This window comes from Symphalangus syndactylus, chromosome 20 (genome assembly GCF_028878055.3).
Source record: "Symphalangus syndactylus isolate Jambi chromosome 20, NHGRI_mSymSyn1-v2.1_pri, whole genome shotgun sequence".
Classification (NCBI taxonomy): domain Eukaryota; kingdom Metazoa; phylum Chordata; class Mammalia; order Primates; family Hylobatidae; genus Symphalangus; species Symphalangus syndactylus.
Genome location: NC_072442.2, coordinates 52,368,570 through 52,389,852, shown reverse-complemented (window position 1 = coordinate 52,389,852; position 21,283 = coordinate 52,368,570). Strand labels below are relative to the sequence as shown.

General features: G+C 46.0%; 2 protein-coding genes across 3 annotated transcripts in view; one reads left to right on the top strand and one right to left on the bottom strand.

Annotated features, from left to right (window-relative positions):
- Nucleotides 1-696: 696 nt before the first annotated feature.
- On the top strand, nucleotides 697-11,686 carry CENPV (centromere protein V). The gene is made up of 5 exons (XM_055258872.2): nucleotides 697-1,164; nucleotides 4,166-4,264; nucleotides 5,506-5,575; nucleotides 9,534-9,648; nucleotides 11,282-11,686. Exons 1-5 carry the CDS (start codon nucleotides 770-772, stop codon nucleotides 11,404-11,406), a joined length of 804 nt encoding a protein of 267 aa, XP_055114847.1. The 5' UTR covers nucleotides 697-769; the 3' UTR covers nucleotides 11,407-11,686.
- Nucleotides 6,312-21,283, bottom strand: part of PIGL (phosphatidylinositol glycan anchor biosynthesis class L) — a 127,215-nt gene continuing 112,243 nt past the window's right edge. Inside the window, exon 7 of one of the 2 annotated variants that reach the window (XM_063629397.1) lies at nucleotides 6,312-11,650. In XM_063629397.1, the coding sequence (XP_063485467.1) occupies nucleotides 11,570-11,650 (81 nt within the window). In that variant the 3' untranslated portion in view covers nucleotides 6,312-11,569. The remainder of the gene's footprint in view (nucleotides 11,651-21,283) is intronic. The other variant, XM_063629396.1, reaches the window with a different exon arrangement.

The following is a 21,283-nucleotide window of genomic DNA, read 5'->3' as shown; positions in this document are numbered from 1 at the left end:
CTCCAGCCTGGGCAACGAGAGCGAAACTCAGTCTGAAAAAAGAAGAAGAAGAAGGAGAAGGAGAAGGAGAAGAAGACTATCTGGGTTTCATCAATGATTCTCGTGCCTTTTGTCTTTAAACTTTGGTGCTGCCTTCATCAAAATGATACTAATGAAATTCGACGCGCGGGTCATTCATTTAATTAAAATGAAACCCCAAATCTGTTGACTATTGGTATCCTCATGACACTGTTCTATAATGTAACAGAAAAGACGAAGGTGAAGAACTATGGTTTCGGCCGCTGTTACCCAGGAGGTAGCATGTGGCAGGCAGTTTACACAAATTAGCTCGTTTTTGGAGACGAAGTTACCCTAGGCTGCCCGCTCGGATGAGCCTGCGAATTCAGGCCCGACCCAGGCCCCTCCAGGTCGGGAAGGTACGAAGAGCCCGCTGGATTCACACAGGGCAGGGGCTCCTTCGCAGGTGCGAGTGGATTCTGGGTATCGCGAGCGTAGGCCCCGGCGCAGCCCCTCTGGGCCTGCGGGACCGAACAGGCAGGTGCGTCCCAGCGGCCGGGCGGGCCGGGTCTCCCTCCTGCGTGCAGGCGCCGGGCTGCGGGGCGCGGCTGCCGGAGCGGGGCAGCCGGGCGCAGCGCCCCCTGGGCCTGAAGACTGGCGGGCGGCGGGGGCGCGCGCAGGCCGGCGGGGGCGCGCGCAGGCCGGCGGGGGCGCGCGCAGGCCGGCGGGGGCGCGCCGCGCTGCGAGGCCTGCGCGCCAGGCTGCGGGAGCCATGCGGCGATCGAGGAGCTCTGCGGCCGCCAAGCTGCGCGGGCAGAAGCGGTCTGGGGCCTCCGCGGCCACCGCGGCCGCTACCTCGGCCCCCAGCGCTACCCGCACACGGCGCTCCGCGAGCCAGGCCGGGAGCAAGAGCCAGGCGGCGGAGAAGCCGCCGTCGGAGAAGCCGCGGCTGAGGCGCTCGTCGCCGCGGGCCCAGGAGGAGGGCCCGGGGGAGCCGCCGCCGCCGGAGCTGGCGTTGCTCCCGCCACCGCCGCCGCCGACTCCCGCGACCCCGACGTCCTCGGCGTCCAACCTGGACCTGGGCGAGCAGCGGGAGCGCTGGGAGACGTTCCAGAAGCGGCAGAAGCTCACCTCCGAGGGCGCCGCCAAGCTCCTGCTAGACACCTTGTGAGTGCGGCGGGCCGGGGCGCGCGGGAGCCGGTGCCACGCGGACCCCCTTGGCAGGAGTCGGGCTCGCAGCCCGCGTGCAGGCCTTGGGCGCCTTTCAGCTCTAAGCCTTCTACGTTACGGAGCCGACGCAGCTCCCCCGTTAGCACTGGGGTTATTCCCTAATTCTAAGGGCGGCGGGGCGGGGCGGTGCTTCTCGGGCTGTGTGGCCTGGAAATGGAAAGGGAGCTTCGTCCGGAGCTTGCGGGCGCGCGCAGCCGTCTTGGGACACAAAGAGTCTTTCCCGGCCATAAGCATCGTGCTCGGGGACGTTGTCTGTTGCTGGCGCGCAAAGGGTGTGGGGGCCTTTCTCAGTGAAAAGAAGATAAATCCCACGGCTTTCTCTTACCCGAATCCCGTTTTTTTTTGTGTTTGCACACGTGTTTTTGAGGGTGGGTGGAAGGGAAAGGTAGAAGCGTTGAAGGAAGCATGAGTAGTTTTGAACTAACTGGGAAGCAAAATCCCGTCATTGTTCCAGGCACTGCCAGGGAGGGAGCAGGGGGCGGGGGTTATTGATCCGGGAGAGAAGCGCGCGCGAAGAGATGCCCCGGCCTCGCGCGGCGGCGGGGATGCCTGCCTAGGGAGGCTTTTATGTGCTCAGCCAGCTAATGTTCCCGCCCGCTCGCCCTCCTGGCTGCTCCGCAGTCTTTTAGATGGCCCGAGGAGCATCTCGAGGGTCCGCGATTTGGGAAAGAGCTTTTAACTGGGCTGTTAAAGGGCTGCCTTCTTTTCTCCAAATGCGATCCGGATTACTGCATCGGGGAACAGTTGTGGTACAGAGAGATATTTTAACGCCCTGATATTATATTTCAATGTCAATTTTACGAATTAAAAAGAACAATCAAAACACTAGGGGGAAAAAACCGACAAGAATAACCTAGCAATTGCATAACCTGAGAATTACTTCTTTTCTTGAACATGTTCCTTTGAGCTTCTTGCAGAAGAAATTCTCTTAGGATGAGTCGTCCCCGACAGAAGATACATATTTGGTTTTCTGTGTGCTTCACTTTTTGGTTTTTCATCTTGTACTGCACACTGAATTTTTAAAAAACGTTCATCCATCAAACATTTGAGCACCTATAGGGTGACGGCTGCCTCTGGGCAGAAGGAATATGAAGATCCTTAGGAATGTAAAACTCAGGGTGTCTTCAAGGCATACAGAAAAAGAAAAAAAGAGGAATGTAAAACTCAAATTTGAGGTAAATTTTTATTTTAAAACAAACTGATAAATGGTCAAGAAAAAGATTTAAAATATTGACATAAAAAAGATGTTTTTCTCTCACTAGATTGCCATGACTTTGTACTTATAAAGGCTACTAAATTATATTCAAAAAGTGTGTATAACTGTACCATTTTCGTTAAAATATTGTATAGAAAAAAGTTTGGGGGGAATATATAGCAAATAATTAACTGTAGATCCCTCTGGATGTAAAGATTACAGGAGGCTTTCACTTTGAGCACTCTCAAATACTGTAAAGTTTGGAGTTTTTACAATAAGCATTATGTATGCAGAAAAAATTAAAATACATAAACTTGTAAAGAAACATGAAAAAATGATCAGTCTTAATCATGCAAATTAAAACTGCAGTGAGCTATTTTTCCTATAATTATTGCCTGAGACTGTACAGTGAAATGTTTTCTCATTTATATATCGGGTAAGGGTGTTCCGTCCTTTTGGAAAGCGATTTTAAGACATTTATCAGATCTTAATGTTCATTTCTGAGTTTGGCTTATATATAAGCTTTAAAAGGATTAAAATTGTATGTAGTCCGGGCGAGGTGGCTCACGCCTGTAATCCTAGCACTTTGGGAGGCCGAGGCGGGCGGATCACCTGAGGTGGGGAGTTTGAGACCGCCTGACCAACATGGAGAAACCCGGTCTCTACTAAAAATACAAAATTAGCTGGGTGTGGTGGAGCATGCCTGTAATCCCAGCTACTTGGGAGGCTGAGGCAGGAGAATCGTTTGAACCCTGGAGGCAGAGGTTTCGGTGAGCTGAGAATCACGTCACTGCACTCCAGCTTGGGCAACAAGAATGAAACTCCGTCTCAAAAAAAAAAAAATTGTATGCAATGTGTATGACAACTATGTAAAACGCATGTGTATGAAGAATACTGGAAAGAAATAGGGCAAAAATATAAGAGCCTTCATTAACTTTCTCAAAAGGCTCTTCTGGACCTCTGGACTTGATTGAGTACCCAGTCTTATTTTTCATAGCAGCCTGTACCTCCTTTATCACAATCATAATTAATTATTATTTGAGTAACTTGTTAAGGTCAGTAAGGGCAGCAATCGTGTCTGCTGTATCTTGTTTACTGTTCTCTCCTTCATGCCTAGCTCATAAAAATTTTTACTATTTGAGGCCGGGAGCAGTGACTCACGCCTATAATCCCAGCACTTTGGGAGTCCTGGTGGGTGGATCACGAGGTCAGGAGTTCAAGACCAGCTTGGCCAAGATGGTGAAACCCTATCTCTACTAAAAATTAGCAGGGCGCGGTGGCAGGCGCCTGTAATCCCAGCTACTTGGGAGGCTAAGGCTGGAGAATTGCTTGAACCCAGGCGGCAGAGGTTGCATTGAGCCAAGATCGTGCCACTGCACTCCAGCCTGGGCAAAGACTGAGACTCCATCTCAAAAAAAAAAAAAAAAAAATTAGTATTTGACATATAAATAAAAATATTTGGTGTTGGGTTAGTATCCCTCACATTTTCGAAATGTTTGGAATGTTTTATTTTGCAACTTAATACAATTTAAGAAATTGGCGAAAAGAGAGCTCATGGACAAAGGTGCTGAAACCATTCTTCACTTAGGAAATTGACAATGCCTCCTTAAAAGCAGAAATGCATTTGGTTGTCATGTAGAAAAGACTTTTGTCTAATCTTCCGTCTTTCTTTCGACAACAAAAAGAGAGAGCAGGAGGTAGCTATTCAGAAATTCTTATCTTTCTGATTTTTGTTTCATTTAGTGAATACCAGGGCCTGGTGAAGCACACAGGAGGCTGCCACTGTGGAGCAGTTCGTTTTGAAGTTTGGGCCTCAGCAGACTTGCATATATTTGACTGCAAGTGAGTATTTTTTTTTCCTAAATTGGCTTAAAAGAATTTCAGAGTTAAAATGCAGTATTTCAAAATAATTTGGGGAGCTGGGGTACAGAGGAAACATTGGCCTTCAGCTGGTAACTGTTGAAGTCAGGTGATGGGGACAGAAAGGTTCATTGTTCTATTTTTGTTCCTTTTGTATGGCTCATCACAGAGCTTCAACAGCATGGCCCAGGTGACACAGAGCAGGGTCCTTAGGGCTTGTGGCTTATAGCAGCATCATCCTCAGACTGACACTGCTGAGGAGCTGAGGGCGGATAGCTGCAGGTGTGCCTGGCTGGGTACTGAGTGGAAAGCCTTGGGCAGAATCTTCATAGAAGTCTGGAGTTGGGGAGAGTTGGAGGGTACGTTAGTGAAGGGTGTATACACCTGGAGGCTCCCCAGGCCCTACACTCTCCCTCTGCTCTTCGGTTGAGGCAGATGGTGCTGCTGGCTGTGGAGGGCCTGATTTGTACCTCCTTCCCCGGCATTATGATGGAGCAGGGACGACAGGCTCTGGCTTTGGGACCCAAAGTTGGCATGCAGCTAATTATTTAACAGCATCCAGTCCTTTTTGCCCCTAGGTACCGGAATTATATATGAATAATAAACACATACGATGGAATTACTCAAATGGAGAACTGACCAGGCTACTAACAATAGAGTCCAGATTGGAAAAGAAGCACTGTGGAATAACTTGTGAGAGGATTCTATGCTAAATTAGAACTTTTTCAAAGGTGGCCTGAAAAGAGGGGACTTCAGTTTAATTCCAGAGATGGTAATTCTGGGGACATGTTTTACTTGGAGCTGGACTTTTTGTGACGTGGTGATGAAGAAAGAGGGAAACCTAAACCTTGTCCATTTTTGGTGTGGATGTCTCAGAGACATCAGGTTGTAGCAGTGTCTGAAATTTGTTTTCTAAGTGTCTCTGAAGTCCAGCGCTTCTCTTCACTGTAAAGAACTGGAGGGTGGGCAGTACAGACCTATCTGTTGGTCCTGTGTTCTGAGCATTGCAGAGCCTTGACTGCTGACTTGGGACCCCCCCTGGGCTCTGCTGTACCTGCAAACCAGAGGCCCTGCTATCCAGGCCTTTGCCCCGTTCCTCGGCCCTGGATGGTGCTGAAAGGGCCATCATCTGTGGGGTTGGCTGGCTCTGATAGCTGGGCCGCTCAGGCATAGAGGACGCAGGTGGCTGCTTACAATCTGGAATTTGCTCTGTCTTTCTGTAGCTGCAGCATTTGCAAGAAGAAGCAGAATAGACACTTCATTGTTCCAGCTTCTCGCTTCAAGCTCCTGAAGGTCAGTGCTTAAGAGCAGGGTCAAGGAGTGCAGAACCCATTGGTGAGATTTACAGGACTCCCCAACCAACCCTTAGCATGCCATCTGTAGCATGGGAGGGTCCTGGAGCATAGCAGGGCCTCTCACAGGCTTTGGTTTCAGGTTGACATTTAAAAGGTGGGCCGGGCACAGTGGCTCATGCCCGTAATCCCAGCACTTTGGGAGGCCAAGATGGGTGGATCACCTGAAGTCAGGAGTTGAGAACCAGCCTGGCCAACATGGTGAAACCCTATCTCTACTAAAAATACAAAAATTAGCTGGGTGTGGTAGTGCATGCCTGTAATCCCAGCTACTTGGGAGGCCAAGGCAGAAGAATCACTTGAACCTGGGAGGTGGAGGTTGCAGTGAGCCAAGATCACACCATTGCACTCCAGCCTGGGTGACAAGAGTGAAACTCCATCTCAAAAAAAATGAAAATAAAAAATAAAAGGTTGTGTTATTTTTTACCTTTATTTTTTGGAGGCCTATTTCGTATTGTGGAAACATTTTCAAATTCAGAGAATCAAAAAACAATAAAATCACCCAAATCCTGTCAACTAAAGGTAACCACTTAATATTTTGTTGTCTGTCCTTGTGTATTATTTTCTACTCTGAGAAATACATCTAAACCTATTGTCTTATCTTTATTACGTAGAATTTTACCATTCTTTTTGTTGATAACCTGCTTATCTCATTTCCCAATGAAAAGCTTATATACTTATTTTTAACTTTAATTTTATTATTTTGGGGAATTTTTTGTACTTGGTACAAAATTTGAGAGGTAGAAGAATGTGTATATACACAGTGAAAAGTCTTTCCCTACTGTCCCCATGCCCCAGTCTCCCTCTTCCCCACAGCCGATTTCCTGGTCTGCTTATCCTGTCACTGTCTCTGCATCACTGCAGTTGAGTCCAGTTTTTTTCTGATTATCAACAACACTGTGGTGAACCTCCTTAGTATAAATTTTTGACAATTTAGAAATTTCTTCTTTAGGATCAATTCTCTTAGAAATAAGTTCTCTGGCTATTCTGGGCACACTTCCTACACCCTGCTCCACAAGGAGCAGTTAAAAAAAGAAAGAAAGAAAATCTCCAGGTTAAAGAATACAGATTTTTTTTTAAAAAGACTTTTAGCACATTATGGGTGGTGTGGGGTTGGGCAGGGCTTTAATTCCATCCGGATAATGCTGAATGGCTTGGGACCACTTGGCAGTCCTTCACTGCTTTTCTGTGCTGCAGTGGCTATGGAGTGAGCAAGGCTCCTCGGGGAGCTATTTCTATAGGAAGCTCAATTCTGGATGGTATGGCTGGGGAAGCGTAAAGAGGGTTAACAATGATAAGAAACCTCCACCCCTTCCCCTCCAGCTGTCTGATTTCTCTCCCTAAAGGTAAGCCACTGTTTCTTGGATCCCTCTTCAAAGATACATATGCATATAAAAGCACATACAGGCCAGGCACAGTGGCTCATGCCTGTAGTCCCAGCACTTTGGAAGGCCAAGACGGGCAGATCACTTGAACCCAGGAGTTCAACACCAGCCTGGGCAACATAGTGAGACCCCCATGTCTACAAAAAATAAAAAATCGGCTAGGCGTGGTGTTGCATGCCTATAGTCCCAGCTACTTGGGAGGCTGAGGTGGGAGAATCACTTGAACCTGGGAGGTCAAGGCTGCAATAAGCTGTGATCATACCACTGCACTCCAGCCTGGGTAACAGAGTGAGACCTTGTCTCAAAAAAAACAAAACAAAACAAAAACACCACACATAAACAGTATATATCCTTAAAAAAAAAAAAAAAAATGGTAGTATACCACATACGTTGTTTTATACCTTGCTTAACTTTTTTTTTGAGACAGTCTCACTCTGTCGCCCAGGCTGGAGTGCAGTGGTGCGATCTCGGCTCACTGTAACCTCCGCCTCCCAGGCTCAAGTGATTCTCCTGCTTCAGCCTCCTGAGTAGCTGGGACTACAGGTGCCCGCCACCACATCTGGCTAATTTTTATATTTTTAGTAGAGTCGAAGTTTTGCCATGTTGGCCACGCTAGTCTTGAACTCCTGACCTCAAGTGATCTGCCCACCTTGGCCTCCCAAAATGCTGGGATTACAGGCATGAGCCACTGCGCCTGGCCTATACCTTGCTTAACTTTGTAACCTTGGCAATTGTTCCATGTTAGTTTTGTAGAGCTGTCTCATTCTTCTCTACAAAGTTGGAGAGTATTCCATTTTATGAGTGTCCATATTGCCTAACTGGTCCTCTATTGATGGACATTTTCAATTTTTCTAATCTTTAGCCTTTATAAACAGTGCTATAGTATCTATATACCTATGTCGTTGAGACATTTGGAATATATCTGTATGGTAAATTTCAAGAAATGGAATTGTGTGCTAAAGCATATGTACACTTTAAAATTTTGGTAGATGTTGCTAAATTGTACCAATTCCTATTCCTGTGACTGATATATGTGAGCACATATTTCTCTACATACTTGTCAATACCATGTTAACGGCTTTGATTTTGCCCACCTGACAGTGAAATACATCTCATTGAAATTCCTTTGGGTGAGCATTTCATAGGGTAAAGAGCGATTTATTTTTCTTTCTATCTGAACTGTCCATTCATGTCCTTTGTCCAGTCTCCCATTTGTATTATCCATTAAGGAAATTAGCCTGTCTATGACGTCTGGCAAATATTTTTTTCCTGGTTTGTCCTTTGTGGATAAATTAAGCACAGCCATCAGTTTTCTTAAGACCTTGAGCCGTTCTGTTTGGGGACATGGAGAGCCAGTCCGTTGGGTGAACTGTCTCTCCACGTAGGCCCTGGGAAGCGAGCACTTTCCATCCCTGATGTGATGTATCAGGGAACGCTCAAGGCTGAATTCTGTGTGCCGTTGACCTAAGGGAAGCTGTGAGCTGTCACGCTCCAGACTGACATGTCTCTGGATAGTGTAGATGGGTCTCTGTCCTCAAGAAGGTCCCAGTCTCTTACAGGAGATAGGAAATGGCCTCTTAATACAAAGAGCCCTACAAAAGAGCTCCTGCCATTAAGTTGTTTCAAAATTTGTTTTTTAATGGTGTGATCTCAGCCCACTGCAGCCTCCACTTCCCCAGGCTCAACTGATGCTCCTACCTCAGCCTCCCAAGTAGCTGGGACTACAGATGTGCACCACTGCACCTGGCTAATTTTTGTATTTTTTTGTAGAAACAGGGTTTTGCCATGTTGCCCAGGTTGGTCTTGAACTCCTGGGCTCAAGCAATCCGCCTGCCTCAGCTTCTCAAAGTGTTGGGATTACAGGCATGAGCCACCATGCCTGGCCAAAGGTGTGTATATATATATATATATATATATATATATATTTTTTTTTTTTTTTTTTTTTTTTTTTTTTTTTTTTTTTTGAGAGGGAGTCTCGCTCTGTCGCCCAGGCTGGAGTGCAGTGGCGTGATCTCGGCTCACTGCAAGCTCCACCTCCTAGGTTCATGCCATTCTCCTGCCTCAGCCTCCCGAGTAGCTGGGACTACAGGCGCCCACCACCACACCCGGCTACAAAGGTGTATTTTTTAAGTGACATAAAAATAAATGTCTTTGGGGCAGGGTGCGGTGGCTCACACCTGTAATCCCAGCATTTTGGGAGGCCAAGGCAGGTGAATCACGAGGTCAGGAGTTCAAGACCATCCTGTCCAACATGGTGAAACCCTGTCTGTACTAAAAATACAAAACATTAGCCAGGCATGGGGGCACGCGCCTGTAATCCCAGCTACTTGGGAGGCTGAGGCAGGAAAATCTCTTGAACCCGTGCAGGTGGAGGTTGCAGTGAGCCAAGATCACGCCACTGCACTCCAGCCTGAGAGACAGTGGGAGACTCTGTCTCAATCAATCAATCAATCAATCAATCAATCAATCAATCTCTTTGTAAAAAAGAACACCTGTTTGTCTGTTTTCACCTAGGGAGCTGAGCACATAACGACTTACACGTTCAATACTCACAAAGCCCAGCACACCTTCTGTAAGAGATGTGGCGTTCAGAGCTTCTATACTCCACGGTCAAACCCTGGAGGCTTCGGTGAGTAAAGGGGATGGACTGTAAGCTCAGGGGGACACAGAGAGGCCTGTGGTGCTCTCACTTAAAGTCTTGTTTGGACAGGTGGGACGCTGACTAGACCCTGTCACATGCGTATCTTAGAGGAGCAGGACTCCTCGGCAGAGGGCTTTCCACATGATAGAATGTGAGTCGGGCTCTGGTGAAACTTTTCTGAATTCCATATCTGAATGTGGTGAAGTTGGACTTGGAGCCCATCCAGGTTGTGATTCTTATTCACTGGTGCTGCCAGGGCTGGTGTTGCTGGGGATGGTGTTGAAGGGTAGGGAGGAGAGGGGTGGGGAGATGGGCTTGTGGGGCCAGGGGAGGCAGCTTTAATAATGACAGAGGTTAAGGGAGTGAAGGAGGCAAGATTGGGGAGCATTGATAATGGCATTTGAAAGCTTTTTGGTTGTTCAAAAATTAGGCAGGACTGGCTGGCTGCGGTGGCTCACGCCTGTATCCCAGCACTTTGGGAGGCCAAGGTAGGAGGATTTCTTGAGCTCAGGAGTTTGAGACCAGCCTGGGAAACATAGCGAAACCGTATCTCTGTTCTTTTTAAAAAATAATAAACAAGCAGGGAACCCTCCAAGCCCCGCTTCAGGGCCTGGGGAGTAATAAAACTAACCCTCTGACAGTTGTTGAGAATCATGCCAATTGTAGTGTGAATTGAAGGGGAAAGCAGAGGTGGAAGATGTTCCTGAGGACTCTTATTCTGTGTCAGTGCAGTCTCCAGAGCTGCGAAAGCAGCTATGACTGTCAGTGTCTTTTACCTTATGGTGGTGGTGGGGGTGGGCGGGGGAGGCAGGGCAGGGCATGATGTCATCCTTACCCCTCCCCCATTGCTTCAGGGGCTCCTATTCCTCATCTGTCACATGGAGACTCTTTCCTGTCTACCTTGCAGAACAGGAAAGAGTTTTGAAAAGTATGAAATCCTGTACAAATGGGAAGACGTTTAATTCTTAGAAAGTTATCTAAGGCCAGGCGTGGTGGCTCACCTGAGGTTGGGAGTTCGAGACCAGCCTAACCAACATGGAGAAACCCCGTCTCTACTAAAAATACAAAATTAGCCAGGCTTGGTGGCACACGCCTGTAATCCCAGCTACTTGGGAAGCTGAGGCAGGAGAATCACTTGAACCCGGGAGGCAGAGGTTGCAGTGAGCCAAGATCACGCCATTGTACTCCAGCCTAGGCAACAAGAGCTAAACTCCATCTCAAAAAAAAGGAAGGAAAGTTATCTATCTAAACACAGGAAAGGCCTGTGAATTCTTTAGGCCTCCAGTCAGAGATTGCTCTGGGCTGTGCCTTTGTGCATGTTGCACTCTCAACTTGGTATTGAATGATGTCTAGCCTTGGCCATCCCTGGTTCAGGGAGTGTGATTCCCATCTGGCAGTTGAGGAAAGTGAGCCAGAGGGCTGAAGCGGTAGGCTGGAGCCAGTGCTTTCTGAGCCAGCTGGCAGCCTGTGGGTCTCATCGCTGAAGCCATAAGCTGTGGCATATCCTTTGGAAGCCCTAATGTGTAGCGTGATGATGCCTGCAGGTGGGGGCTTATCCAGGAACACCATCTGGTCTCACCCATACTGAGGATCCCCCTTTGTCTGTGCCACTTTCTCATAGGAATCGCCCCCCACTGCCTGGATGAGGGCACTGTGCGGAGTATGGTCACTGAGGAATTCAATGGCAGCGATTGGGAGAAGGCCATGAAAGAGCACAAGACCATCAAGAACATGTCTAAAGAGTGAGCTTCTGCCTCTCCTGCCCTGAAAAGGAGGAATGATTGGGGCCAGCAACTTTGCTCTCCCTGCCGTGCCTCGGTGGTGCTCCTGAATGTGGCTGACCTGGGCTGCTGGTTCCGTTGACTAGGGCCATCTTGATCTCTGCAGTTTGCTCCAGCTACCAGTTTCTTTAGGCAGCTCTTTGTCCTCCCTCTGCCCAGATTTTGATGTAGTCTAGTTGACATCCTTCTCTTCCCAATTTTTGTGTGATCTTTTAGGAAAAAAAATAAATATTTTTAACATTAAAGCAGTTACTTTGGTTTATCATTTGTTTTGTACTGTGATTTGCTTCTGAGGCCAGTTGATTGATAGCAGATATGTACTCAGCACTATCAAGATGTTTGCAACCAGGCATTGTGGCTTAAGCCTGTAGTTCCAGCTACTCTGGAGGGTTGATCAAGCCCAGGAGGTTGTGGCTGCAGTGAGCTGTGTTCGTGCTACTGCACTCCAACCTGGGTGGCAGAATGAGACTGTCTCAAAAAAAAAAAAAATTTGTAGCCAAATCGGAAAGAAGACATAAGATACACAATTATTAAAAATGGAAGATTGTGGCAGGGCATGGTGGCTCACACCTGTAATCCCAGTACTTTGGGAGGCTGAGGCGGGTGGATTACTTGAGGTCAGGAGTTCAAGACCAGCCTGGCCAATGTGTTGAGACCTCGTCTCTACTAAAATTACAAAAATTAGCTGGGATGGTGGTGTGTGCCTGTAGTCCCAGCTACCTGTGAGGCTGAGGCAGGAGAATCACTTAAACCCAGGAGGCAGAGGTTGCAGTAAGTGGAGATTGCACCACTGCACTCCAGCCTGGGTGATGGAGCGAGACTCCATCTCAAAAAAGAAAAAAAAAAAAAAGGCTGGGCACTGTGGCTCACGCCTGTAATTCCAGCACTTTGGGAGGCCAAGGCAGGTGGATCACCTGAGATCAGATGTTTGAGACCAGCCTGGCCAACATGGTGAAACGCTGTTTCTACTAAAAATACAAAAATTAGCTGGGCGTGGTGGCGGGCACCTGTAATCCCAGCTACTCAGGAGGCTGAGGCAGGATAATTGCTTGAATCCAGGATGCAGAAGTTGCAGTGAGCCAAGATTGCACTACTGCACTCCAGCCTGGGTGACAGAACAAGATTCTGTCTAAAAAAAAAAAAAAATTGTGAATGGTTACAATCCATGTGAGCTGTAAAGATAATAACAGCTCTAAGAGTTCAAAGGCGAGAACTCAGAGAAGGCTTGAGGAGAGTATGATTTGAGTCTATCTTTAAAAAGTTAAATCAGCTTCTAATTTCTTTTTCAGTTGTAAAATACACATAAAATTTACCATAAACTGTTAATTTATTTAGAGACAGAGTCTCCCTCTTTAGTTAATTTGAGACTGTCTTGCTCGGTCACCTAGGCTGGAGTGCAATACACGAACATGGCTCACTGTAGCCTTGACTTAGACTTGAGATCTCCCCCCTCTTAGCTTCTGGAGTAGCTGGGACTACAGGTGTGTGCCACCACATCTGGCTAATATTTTTTGTAAAGACAAGGTCACTCCATGTTGTCCCGGCTGGTCTCAAACTCCTGGGCTCAAGCAGTCCTCCTGCCTCGGCCTCTCAAAGTGTTGTGATTATAGGCATGAGCCACTGCTCTTGGCCTTAACCATTTTTAAGTGTACAATTCAGCAGTGTTAAGTACATTCACAGTGTTGTGCAGCCATCACTGCCATCCATCTCCAGAACTCTTCACCTTGCAAAACTGAAACTCTGTACCCATGAAACAACAACTTTGATCCTATTTTTAAAGGAAGCAAGATTTTGGCTGGGTGTGGTGTCTCACGCCTGTAATCCCAGCACTTTGGGAGGCCAAGGCTGGTGGATGGCCTGAGATTGGGAGTTCAAGACCAGCCTGGCCAATGTGGTGAAACCCTGTCTCTACTAAAAATACAAAAATTAGTTGGGCATGGTGGCAGGCACCTGTAATCCCAGCTACTGGGGAGCGTGAGGCAGAATTGCTTGAACCCGGGAGGCAGAGGTTGCAGTGAGCCGAGTTCGTGCCATTGCACTCCAGCCTGGGCAACAAGAGCAAAACTCCGTCTCAATCAATCATTCAATCAATCAATCAATAAAGGAAGCAAGATTTAAGGAGATAGGAGAAGTAACTGAACAGAAGTACGCACACATGCGAAAGCCAGGCTGAAGTTGCATGTGGTGGCGCACACCTGTAGTTGCAGCTACTCAGGAAGCTGAGGGCCACATGAGCCCAGGAGTTTTTGAGACTGCAGTGAGCTATGATGGTGTCATGCATTCCACCCTGGGAGACACAGTGAGACCCCACCTCAAAAAAAAAAAAAAAAAAAATGGCTGAATTGGAGGCTTTTAATGGGAAGAAGTAATGAAGATATCAGAAAGGTATGTTAAGGATAGACTGGACGGTTTGGATATTAGGCTCAGGAATTTGGCCTTTATTTTGCAGGCATTGGGAAGCTGTGACCACCTCTGAACAGGATGAATAAAGCCTGGCCTCATATAGTCTTTTGATTGGTTGCCATCTCCCTCTCTTCTTAACTTCACATTGCTCCATATTACTATCATATTAGCTTTCCTCAAACATTCCTGCCATTACCAAATACTGAGTACAAATAATGGCAAATGCTTAATAAATATTTGCTCTTTGCTTTAGGAAAATTAATCATGAAATGATTTGTGAGGTAGACTAGACAACAAAAAAGAACAGGGAGAGGGAATAAAGATCTCAGAACAAAGGTCTCTGAGGAAAAAAAAAAAAAAACATTTAAAAAAAAAGGCCGAGTGTGGCGGCTCACACCTGTAATCCCAGCACTCTGGGAGGCCAAGATGGGTGGATCACCTGAGGTCAGGAGTTCAAGACCAGCCTGGCCAACATGGTGAAACCCCATCTCTACTAAGAATACAAAAATTAGCTGGGCATGGTGTTGGGCATCTGTAATCCCAGCTACTCGGGAGGCTGAGGCAGGAGAATGGCTTGAGCCCAGGAGGCAGAGGTTGCAGTAAGCTGAGATGATGCCATTGCACTCCAGCCTGGAAGACAGAGTGAGACTCTGTCTCAAAAACAAAAAACAAACAACAAAAAAAGAAATACAGATGGCCAGGCCAGACATGGTGGCTCACACCTGTAATACAGCACTATGGAAGGCTGAAGCAGGAGGATTGCTTAAGCCCAGGAGTTCAATACCAGACTGGGCAAAATAGTGAGACCCCCCCATCTCTACATGAAACAATAAAATACAATAAAAATGGCAGTTTATCAGTTTGCTGTGCTGGGGTTCTGTGTGGTCACTGCCTCTTCAGAATCACTGATGGCCAGGTTCACTCCTCAAGACTGGAAGGAGCACCCACAAGGATGGGATTTTCGAGGCCAGAACTCCAGGTGTTTTTAATTTTTTAAAAAATTTTAAAATTATACAGGGGCCAAGCACGGTGGCTCGCACCTGTAATTCCAGTACTTTGGGAGAACATGGCAAAACCCTGTCTCTACTAAAAATACAAAAAATCAGGCCAGGCGTGGTAGCTCACGCCTGTAATCCCAGCACTTTGGGAGGCCAAGGCAGGTGGATCATCTGAGATCAGGAGTCCCAGACCAGCCTGGCCAACATGGTGAAACCCCATCTCTACTAAAAATACAAAAATTAGCCGGGCATGGTGGCGTACACCTTTAATTCCAGCTACTAAGGAGGCTGAGGCAAGAGAATTGCTTGAACCTGGGAAGTGGTGGTTGCAGTAAGTCAAGATTGTGTGCCATTGCAATCCAGCCTGGGTGACAGCAAGACTCCGTCTCAAAAAAAAAATAAATAAATAAAAAATAAAAAAATTAGCTGGGTGTGTTTGTGCTCATCTGTAGTCCCAGTTACTCAGGAGGCTGAGGTGGGAGGATCACCTGAGCCCGGGAAGTTGAGGCTGCAGTGAGCTGTGATCACACCATTGCACTACAGCCTGGGCGACAGAGCAAGACTCTGTCTTAAAAAAAAAATTATTTTTTTTTAGAGATATGTGATCACAGCTCACTGTAACCTTGAACTCCTTACTTCAAGCAATCCTACCACAGCCTACAGATGTGTGCCACCACACCTGACTAATTTTTAAAAATTTTTTTGTACAGATGGGGTCATGCTATGTTGCCCAGGCTGGTCTCAAACTCCTGGCCTCAAGTGAGCCTCCTGCCTTGGCCTCCCTAAGTGCTGGGATTATAGGTGGGAGCCACTGCATTCGGTTGCATTTCTTTCTTTAATTACATCTTGATCTTTTCATATCAATATACATATCCTCATTATTAACTGTTGCATAGAATAGCATAGTGTGGGTATAGTTTATTTAGCTATTCTTTTTTTCACGGAAATTATGATTGTTTCCAGTTTTTTGCTATTACCAAGAGTGTTGACAGTGAACATTCTTGTACATACCTCTTTATACATACATATGTGTATCTGAGAATAGAGAAGTGGGATTGCTTAGCCGAAAGATATGCATTTGTTTTTTTGTTTTTTTTTTGAGATGGAGTTTCGCTCTTGTTGCCCAGGCTGGAGTGCAATGGCATGACTTGGCTCACTGAAACCTCTGCCTCCCTAGTTCAAGCAATTCTCCTGCCTCAGCCTCCCAAGTAGCTGAGATTACAGGCACCCACCACCACGCCCAGCTAATTTTTTTGTATTTTTGGTAGAAACGGGGTTTTACTATGTTGGCCAGGCTGGTCTCCAACTCCTGAACTCATGATCCACCCACCTCAGCCTCTCAAAGTGCTGGGATTACAGGCATGAGCCACCACGCGTGGCTGAGTTTTAATTTTTGATGGAGTCAAATTTATTAGTCTTTTTTTTTTTTTTTTTTTTTTGTCTTAATGGCTCTCTGACTTGGGTTTTCTAGTTTTTTTGTGATTTATTTCTTACTTCTTTTTTTTTTTTTTTTTGAGATGGAGTCTGTCTCTGTTGCCCAGGCTGGAGGGCAATGGCATGAACTCTGCTCATTGCAGCCTCTGCCTCCCGGGTTCAAGCGATTCTCCTGCCTCAGCCTCCTGAGTAGCTGGGATTACAGGTGCGCGCCACCACGCCCAGCTAATTTTTGTATTTTTAGTAGAAACAGGGTTTCACCATATTGGTCAGGCTGGTCTTGACCTCCTGACCTTGTGATCCAACCGCCTTGGCCTCCCAAAGTGCTGGGATTACAGGCGTGAGCCACTGCAGCTGGCTGTGATTTATTTCTTTTTTGAGAATATCTTTCTGGGACTAGGCGTGGTGGCTCACACCTGTAATCCCAGCATTTTGGGAGGCCAAATGAGGAAGACCACTTGAGGCCAGGAGTTTGAGACCAAACTGGGCAACACAGGGAGACCTCATATTTGCAAAAAAATTTAAAAAATTAGCTTAGCAGGGCCGGGCGTGGTTGCTCATGCCTGTAATCCCAGCACTTTGGGAGACCGAGGCGGGCGGATCATGAAGTCAGGAGATGGAGACCATCCTGGCTAACATGGTGAAACCCTGTTTCTACTAAAAATACAAAAAAATTAGCCGGGAATGGCGGCAGGCTCCTGTAGTCCCAGCTACTAGGGAAGCTGAGGCAGGAGAATGGCATGAACCCAGGAAGCAGAGCTTGCAGTGAGCTGAGATCCTGCCACTGCACTCCAGCCTGGGCAACAGAGTAAGACTCCGTCTCAAAAAAAAAAAAAAAATTAGCTTAGCAGCGCAATGGCTCACACTTGTAATCCCAGCACTTTGGGAAGCTGAGGCAGGTGGATCACCTGAGGTCGGGAGTTCGAGACCAGCCTGACCAACACGCAGAAACCCAGTCTCTACTAAAAATACAAAATTAGCCTGGCATGGTGGTGCATGCCTGTAATCACAGCTACTCGGAAGGCTGAGGCAGGAGAATTGCTTGAACCCGGGAGGCAGAGGGTGCAGCGAGCCAAGATTGCACCATTGCACTCCAGCCTGGGCAACAAGAGCGAAACTCTGTCTCAAAAAAAAATTAATTAATTTTAAAAATAAATAAAAAATTAGCTTAGCATGGCACATGCCTGAGTCCTAGCTATGCAGGAGGCTGAGGTGGGATGATAGCTTGAGCCAAGGAATTCAAGGCTGCAGTGAGCTGTGATCAAGCCACTGGACTCCAGCCTAGGAGACAGAACAAGACCCTGTCTCAAAAAAAAAAAAAAAAATTCTTCCTTACCCAAGCTTATAAACATATTTACTTGTATTTTCTTCTACTACTTTTACTGACTTTTGTTTGTTTATTGGTTTTGTTTGTTTGTTTAAGATGGAGTCTCGCTCTATCGCCCAGTCTAGAGTGCAGTGGTGCGATCTCAGCTCACTGTAACCTCCACCTGCTGGATTCAAGCAATTCTCCTGCCTTAGCCTCCCGAGTAGGTGGGACTATAGGCACATGCCACCATGCCCGTCTCATTTTTTGTATTTTTAGTAGAGACAGGGTTTCACCATGCTGACCAGGCTGGTCTCAAACTCCTGACCTTGTGATCCACCCACCTCAGCCTCCCAAAGTGCTGGGATTACAGGTGTGAGCCACCACGCCCGGCTATTTGTTTTTTAAACATATAGTTCTTTGATCTACCTGGATTTGTGTGTGAGTTTTTTTTTTCTTCCTCTAAATTTTGTGAATGGTATCCTCAAATTGAATAACTGGTGGCTCAACACTTTATTGATGAATCCATCCATTCTTCATTTATTTAAAATGTTACATATACCAATCAGGGTTTTTAAGGACTCTTATTTGTTCTTTTCATCTATTTTTTTGTAGTTCCACAAATAGCAAATTATTTTAAATCCCCAAGCTTTATAATGTGCCTTAAACAATCTAATAGGGTAAATCCTGCCATATTATACTTTTTTGTGGGGTGGGGGGTGGGGAAGGAGTCTCACTCTGCCACCCAGGCTGGAGTGCAGTGGTGCGATCTTGGCTCACTGCAACCTCTGCCTCCCAGGTTCAAGCGATTCTCCTGCCTCAGCCTCCTGAGTAGCTGGGATTATAGGTGTGGCCATCATGTGCAGCTAATTTTTGTATTTTAGTAGAGACAGGTTTTCACCATGTTGGCCAGGCTGGTCTTGAATTCCCAACCTCAGGTGATCCGTCAGCCTCAGGCCTCCCAGAGTGCTGGGATTACAGGCATGAGCCACCAGGCCCGGCCATATTATTCTGTTTTTGTGCACTGTTTCCTGCAGATGAATTTTAGAATTAGTGAGTCAAGTATCATGCAATCAAAGCATGTTTGGATTTTGGTTGCAATTACTTTGCATTTATAAATTAATTCAGGGAGAACAGACTTCTGTACAGTACTGCTTTATCATCCAGGAAGGTAATATGGCTCACCAACGGGTTTGTTCTTTCCTACTCTTCAAGTTTTATGCTGTTATCTTTATGGAAACAGTATGAACAGCACGCTATAGGGTTCGGTTTATCCTTAGCTGTCTTATGCTATTTGTCGTCCTTTTTCATGGGATCATTGCTGTTTTTTTTTTTCGAGACAGAGTCTTGCTCTGTTACCCAGGCTAGAGTGCAGTGGTGCGAACTAGGCTCACTGCAACTTCTGCCTCCCGGGTTCAAGCGAATCTCCTGCCTCAGCCTCCCGAGTAGCTGGGATTACAGGCACGTGCCACCATGCCCGGCTAATTTTTGTATTCTTAGTAGAGATGGGGTTTCACCATGTTGGCCAGAGTGTCTGAACTCTTGACCTCGTGAGCCGCCTGCCTCAGCCTCCCAAAGTGCTAGGATTACAGGTGTGAGCCACCACACCTGGCCTAAGTTTTAATATATAGAAAGGCAGGCCTCACATCACTGTCCTTTTTGATGTTTATATTTTGGCAATACTTGGACATTTTATTTTCTAATATATTTTTAAAATAATTTAATTCAAATCCCAAAGATAATCCATTGATATTCTGACTAGAATTACATTAAATTTATATATCAACCTTGTAAGAATGTGAATAAATAGACATATATAAATACATATGTAAATATTTAAATTTCTATATTGGAATTTATAGATGCTATAGCTAGTATTAAATATATATATGAACTGTATGAGGATTTTTAAATCTCTATCAAGGAACATGGCACAACTCTCCATTTATTCAATTCTTGTTTTATGTTCTGCATTAATTCTTGTTTTAACTTTTAAAAACTGTTTTTAAAAGAAAAACAGGAAGCACTAAAAGTTGGTCAAAATAACAAAAAATGCTGTATTCTGTAGTATTTGTGTTTAATGGTCCAGTGTGTTAGGTGAGTATCACTAGGTGCAGAAAGCGATCATCAGATTTTTTTTTTTTTTTTTTTTTTTTTTTTTGAGACGGAGTCTTGCTCTGTCTCCCAGGCTGGAGTGCAGTGGCGCAATCTCGGCTCACTGCAAGCTCGGCCTCCTGGGTTCAGGCCATTCTTCTGCCTCAGCCTCCCGAGTAGCTGGGACTACAGGTGCCTGCAACCACCCCCGGCTAGTTTTTTGTATTTTTAGTAGAGACAGGGTTTCACTGTGTTAGCCAGGACGGTCTTGATCTCCTGACCTCGTGATCTGCCTGCCTCAGCCTCCCAAAGTGCTGGGATTACAGGCGTGAGCCACCGCGCCCAGCGAGATCATCAAATTTAGTGTGTGTATATCTTTTATAGTGAACTAGAATATTTTAATGCAATCTTATTTTCACGTGAATTTTTGAACTGAGATACAGTTTGAATAACATAAAATTCACCCCTTTAACATGTACAATTAGTGTTTGTTAGTATACTTTAGTATTCAGTGTTTTTGAGTTCATGACCAATATAGTGAAGCCCAGTCTCTTAAAAAAAAAAAAATTAGCCAGGTGTGATGGCACACCCCTGTAGTCCTGGCTACTTGGGAGGCTGAGACAGGAGGATCACTTGAGCCTAGGAGTTCTAGGTTACAGTGAACTATGATCACACCACTGTACTCCAGCCTGGGTGACAAGGCAGGACCCTATGTTAAAAATATTTTTAATATATAAAATTGTTTTTAAAAAAGAAAGAAACCCTGTACCATTAGCAGCCACTCCCCACTCCCCACTTCCTCTGGCCTCTGGCAACCACTAATCTGCTTTCCATCTCAAAATGTGCCTATTTTAAACGTTTCACGGAAGTGGGATCCTACATAGGTGACCTTTTGTGTCTGGCTTCTCTCATTTAGCATAATGCTGTTGAAGTTCATTTGCCTTGTAGCATGCATCAAGACTTTGTTCCTTTTTTTTTTTTTTTTTTTTGTGACGGAGTCTCACTCTGTCGCCCAGGCTGGAGTACAATGGTGCAATATTGGTTCACTGCAACCTCCGCTTCCCAGGTTCAAGCAATTCTCCTGCCTCAGCCTCCCAAGTAGCTGGGATTACAGGCATGTGCCACCACGCCCAGCTAATTTTTTTCCATTTTTAGTAGAGATGGGGTTTCACCATATTGGCCAGGCTGGTCTTGAACTCCTGACCTTGTGATCCGCCCGCGTTGGCCTCCCAAGGTGTTGGAATTACAGGCATGAGCCACCGTGCCCGGTCAGGACTTTGTTCCTTTTTATGGCTGAATAATAAAATGCCACATTTTGTTTATTCACCAGTTGATAGACATTTGAGTTGTTTCTACTTCGAGGCTATTATGAATAATATTGCTATGAATACTCATTTACAAGGTTTTGTCTGAATGTTTTCCGTTCTATGGGAAATGTACCTAGGAGTGGAGCTGCTGGGTCATGTGGTAAATCCTTGTTAAAATTACTAAGGAAACATCAAACTGTTTTCTGTAGCAGCTGCGTCATTTACATTCCCACCAACAATGTATGAGGGTTCCAATTTCTTTACATCCTCACCAACACTTATTTTTTATTATTTTTTCGA

Bases quoted from the DNA above. Each gene is read 5' to 3' on its own strand.
- CENPV (XM_055258872.2), top strand. From the start codon at position 770: ATGCGGCGATCGAGGAGCTCTGCGGCCGCCAAGCTGCGCGGGCAGAAG. The intron at 5,576-9,533 runs GTCAGTGCTTAA...GTTTTCACCTAG, and splicing joins CTCGCTTCAAGCTCCTGAAG to GGAGCTGAGCACATAACGAC. The intron at 9,649-11,281 runs GTGAGTAAAGGG...ACTTTCTCATAG, and splicing joins GTCAAACCCTGGAGGCTTCG to GAATCGCCCCCCACTGCCTG.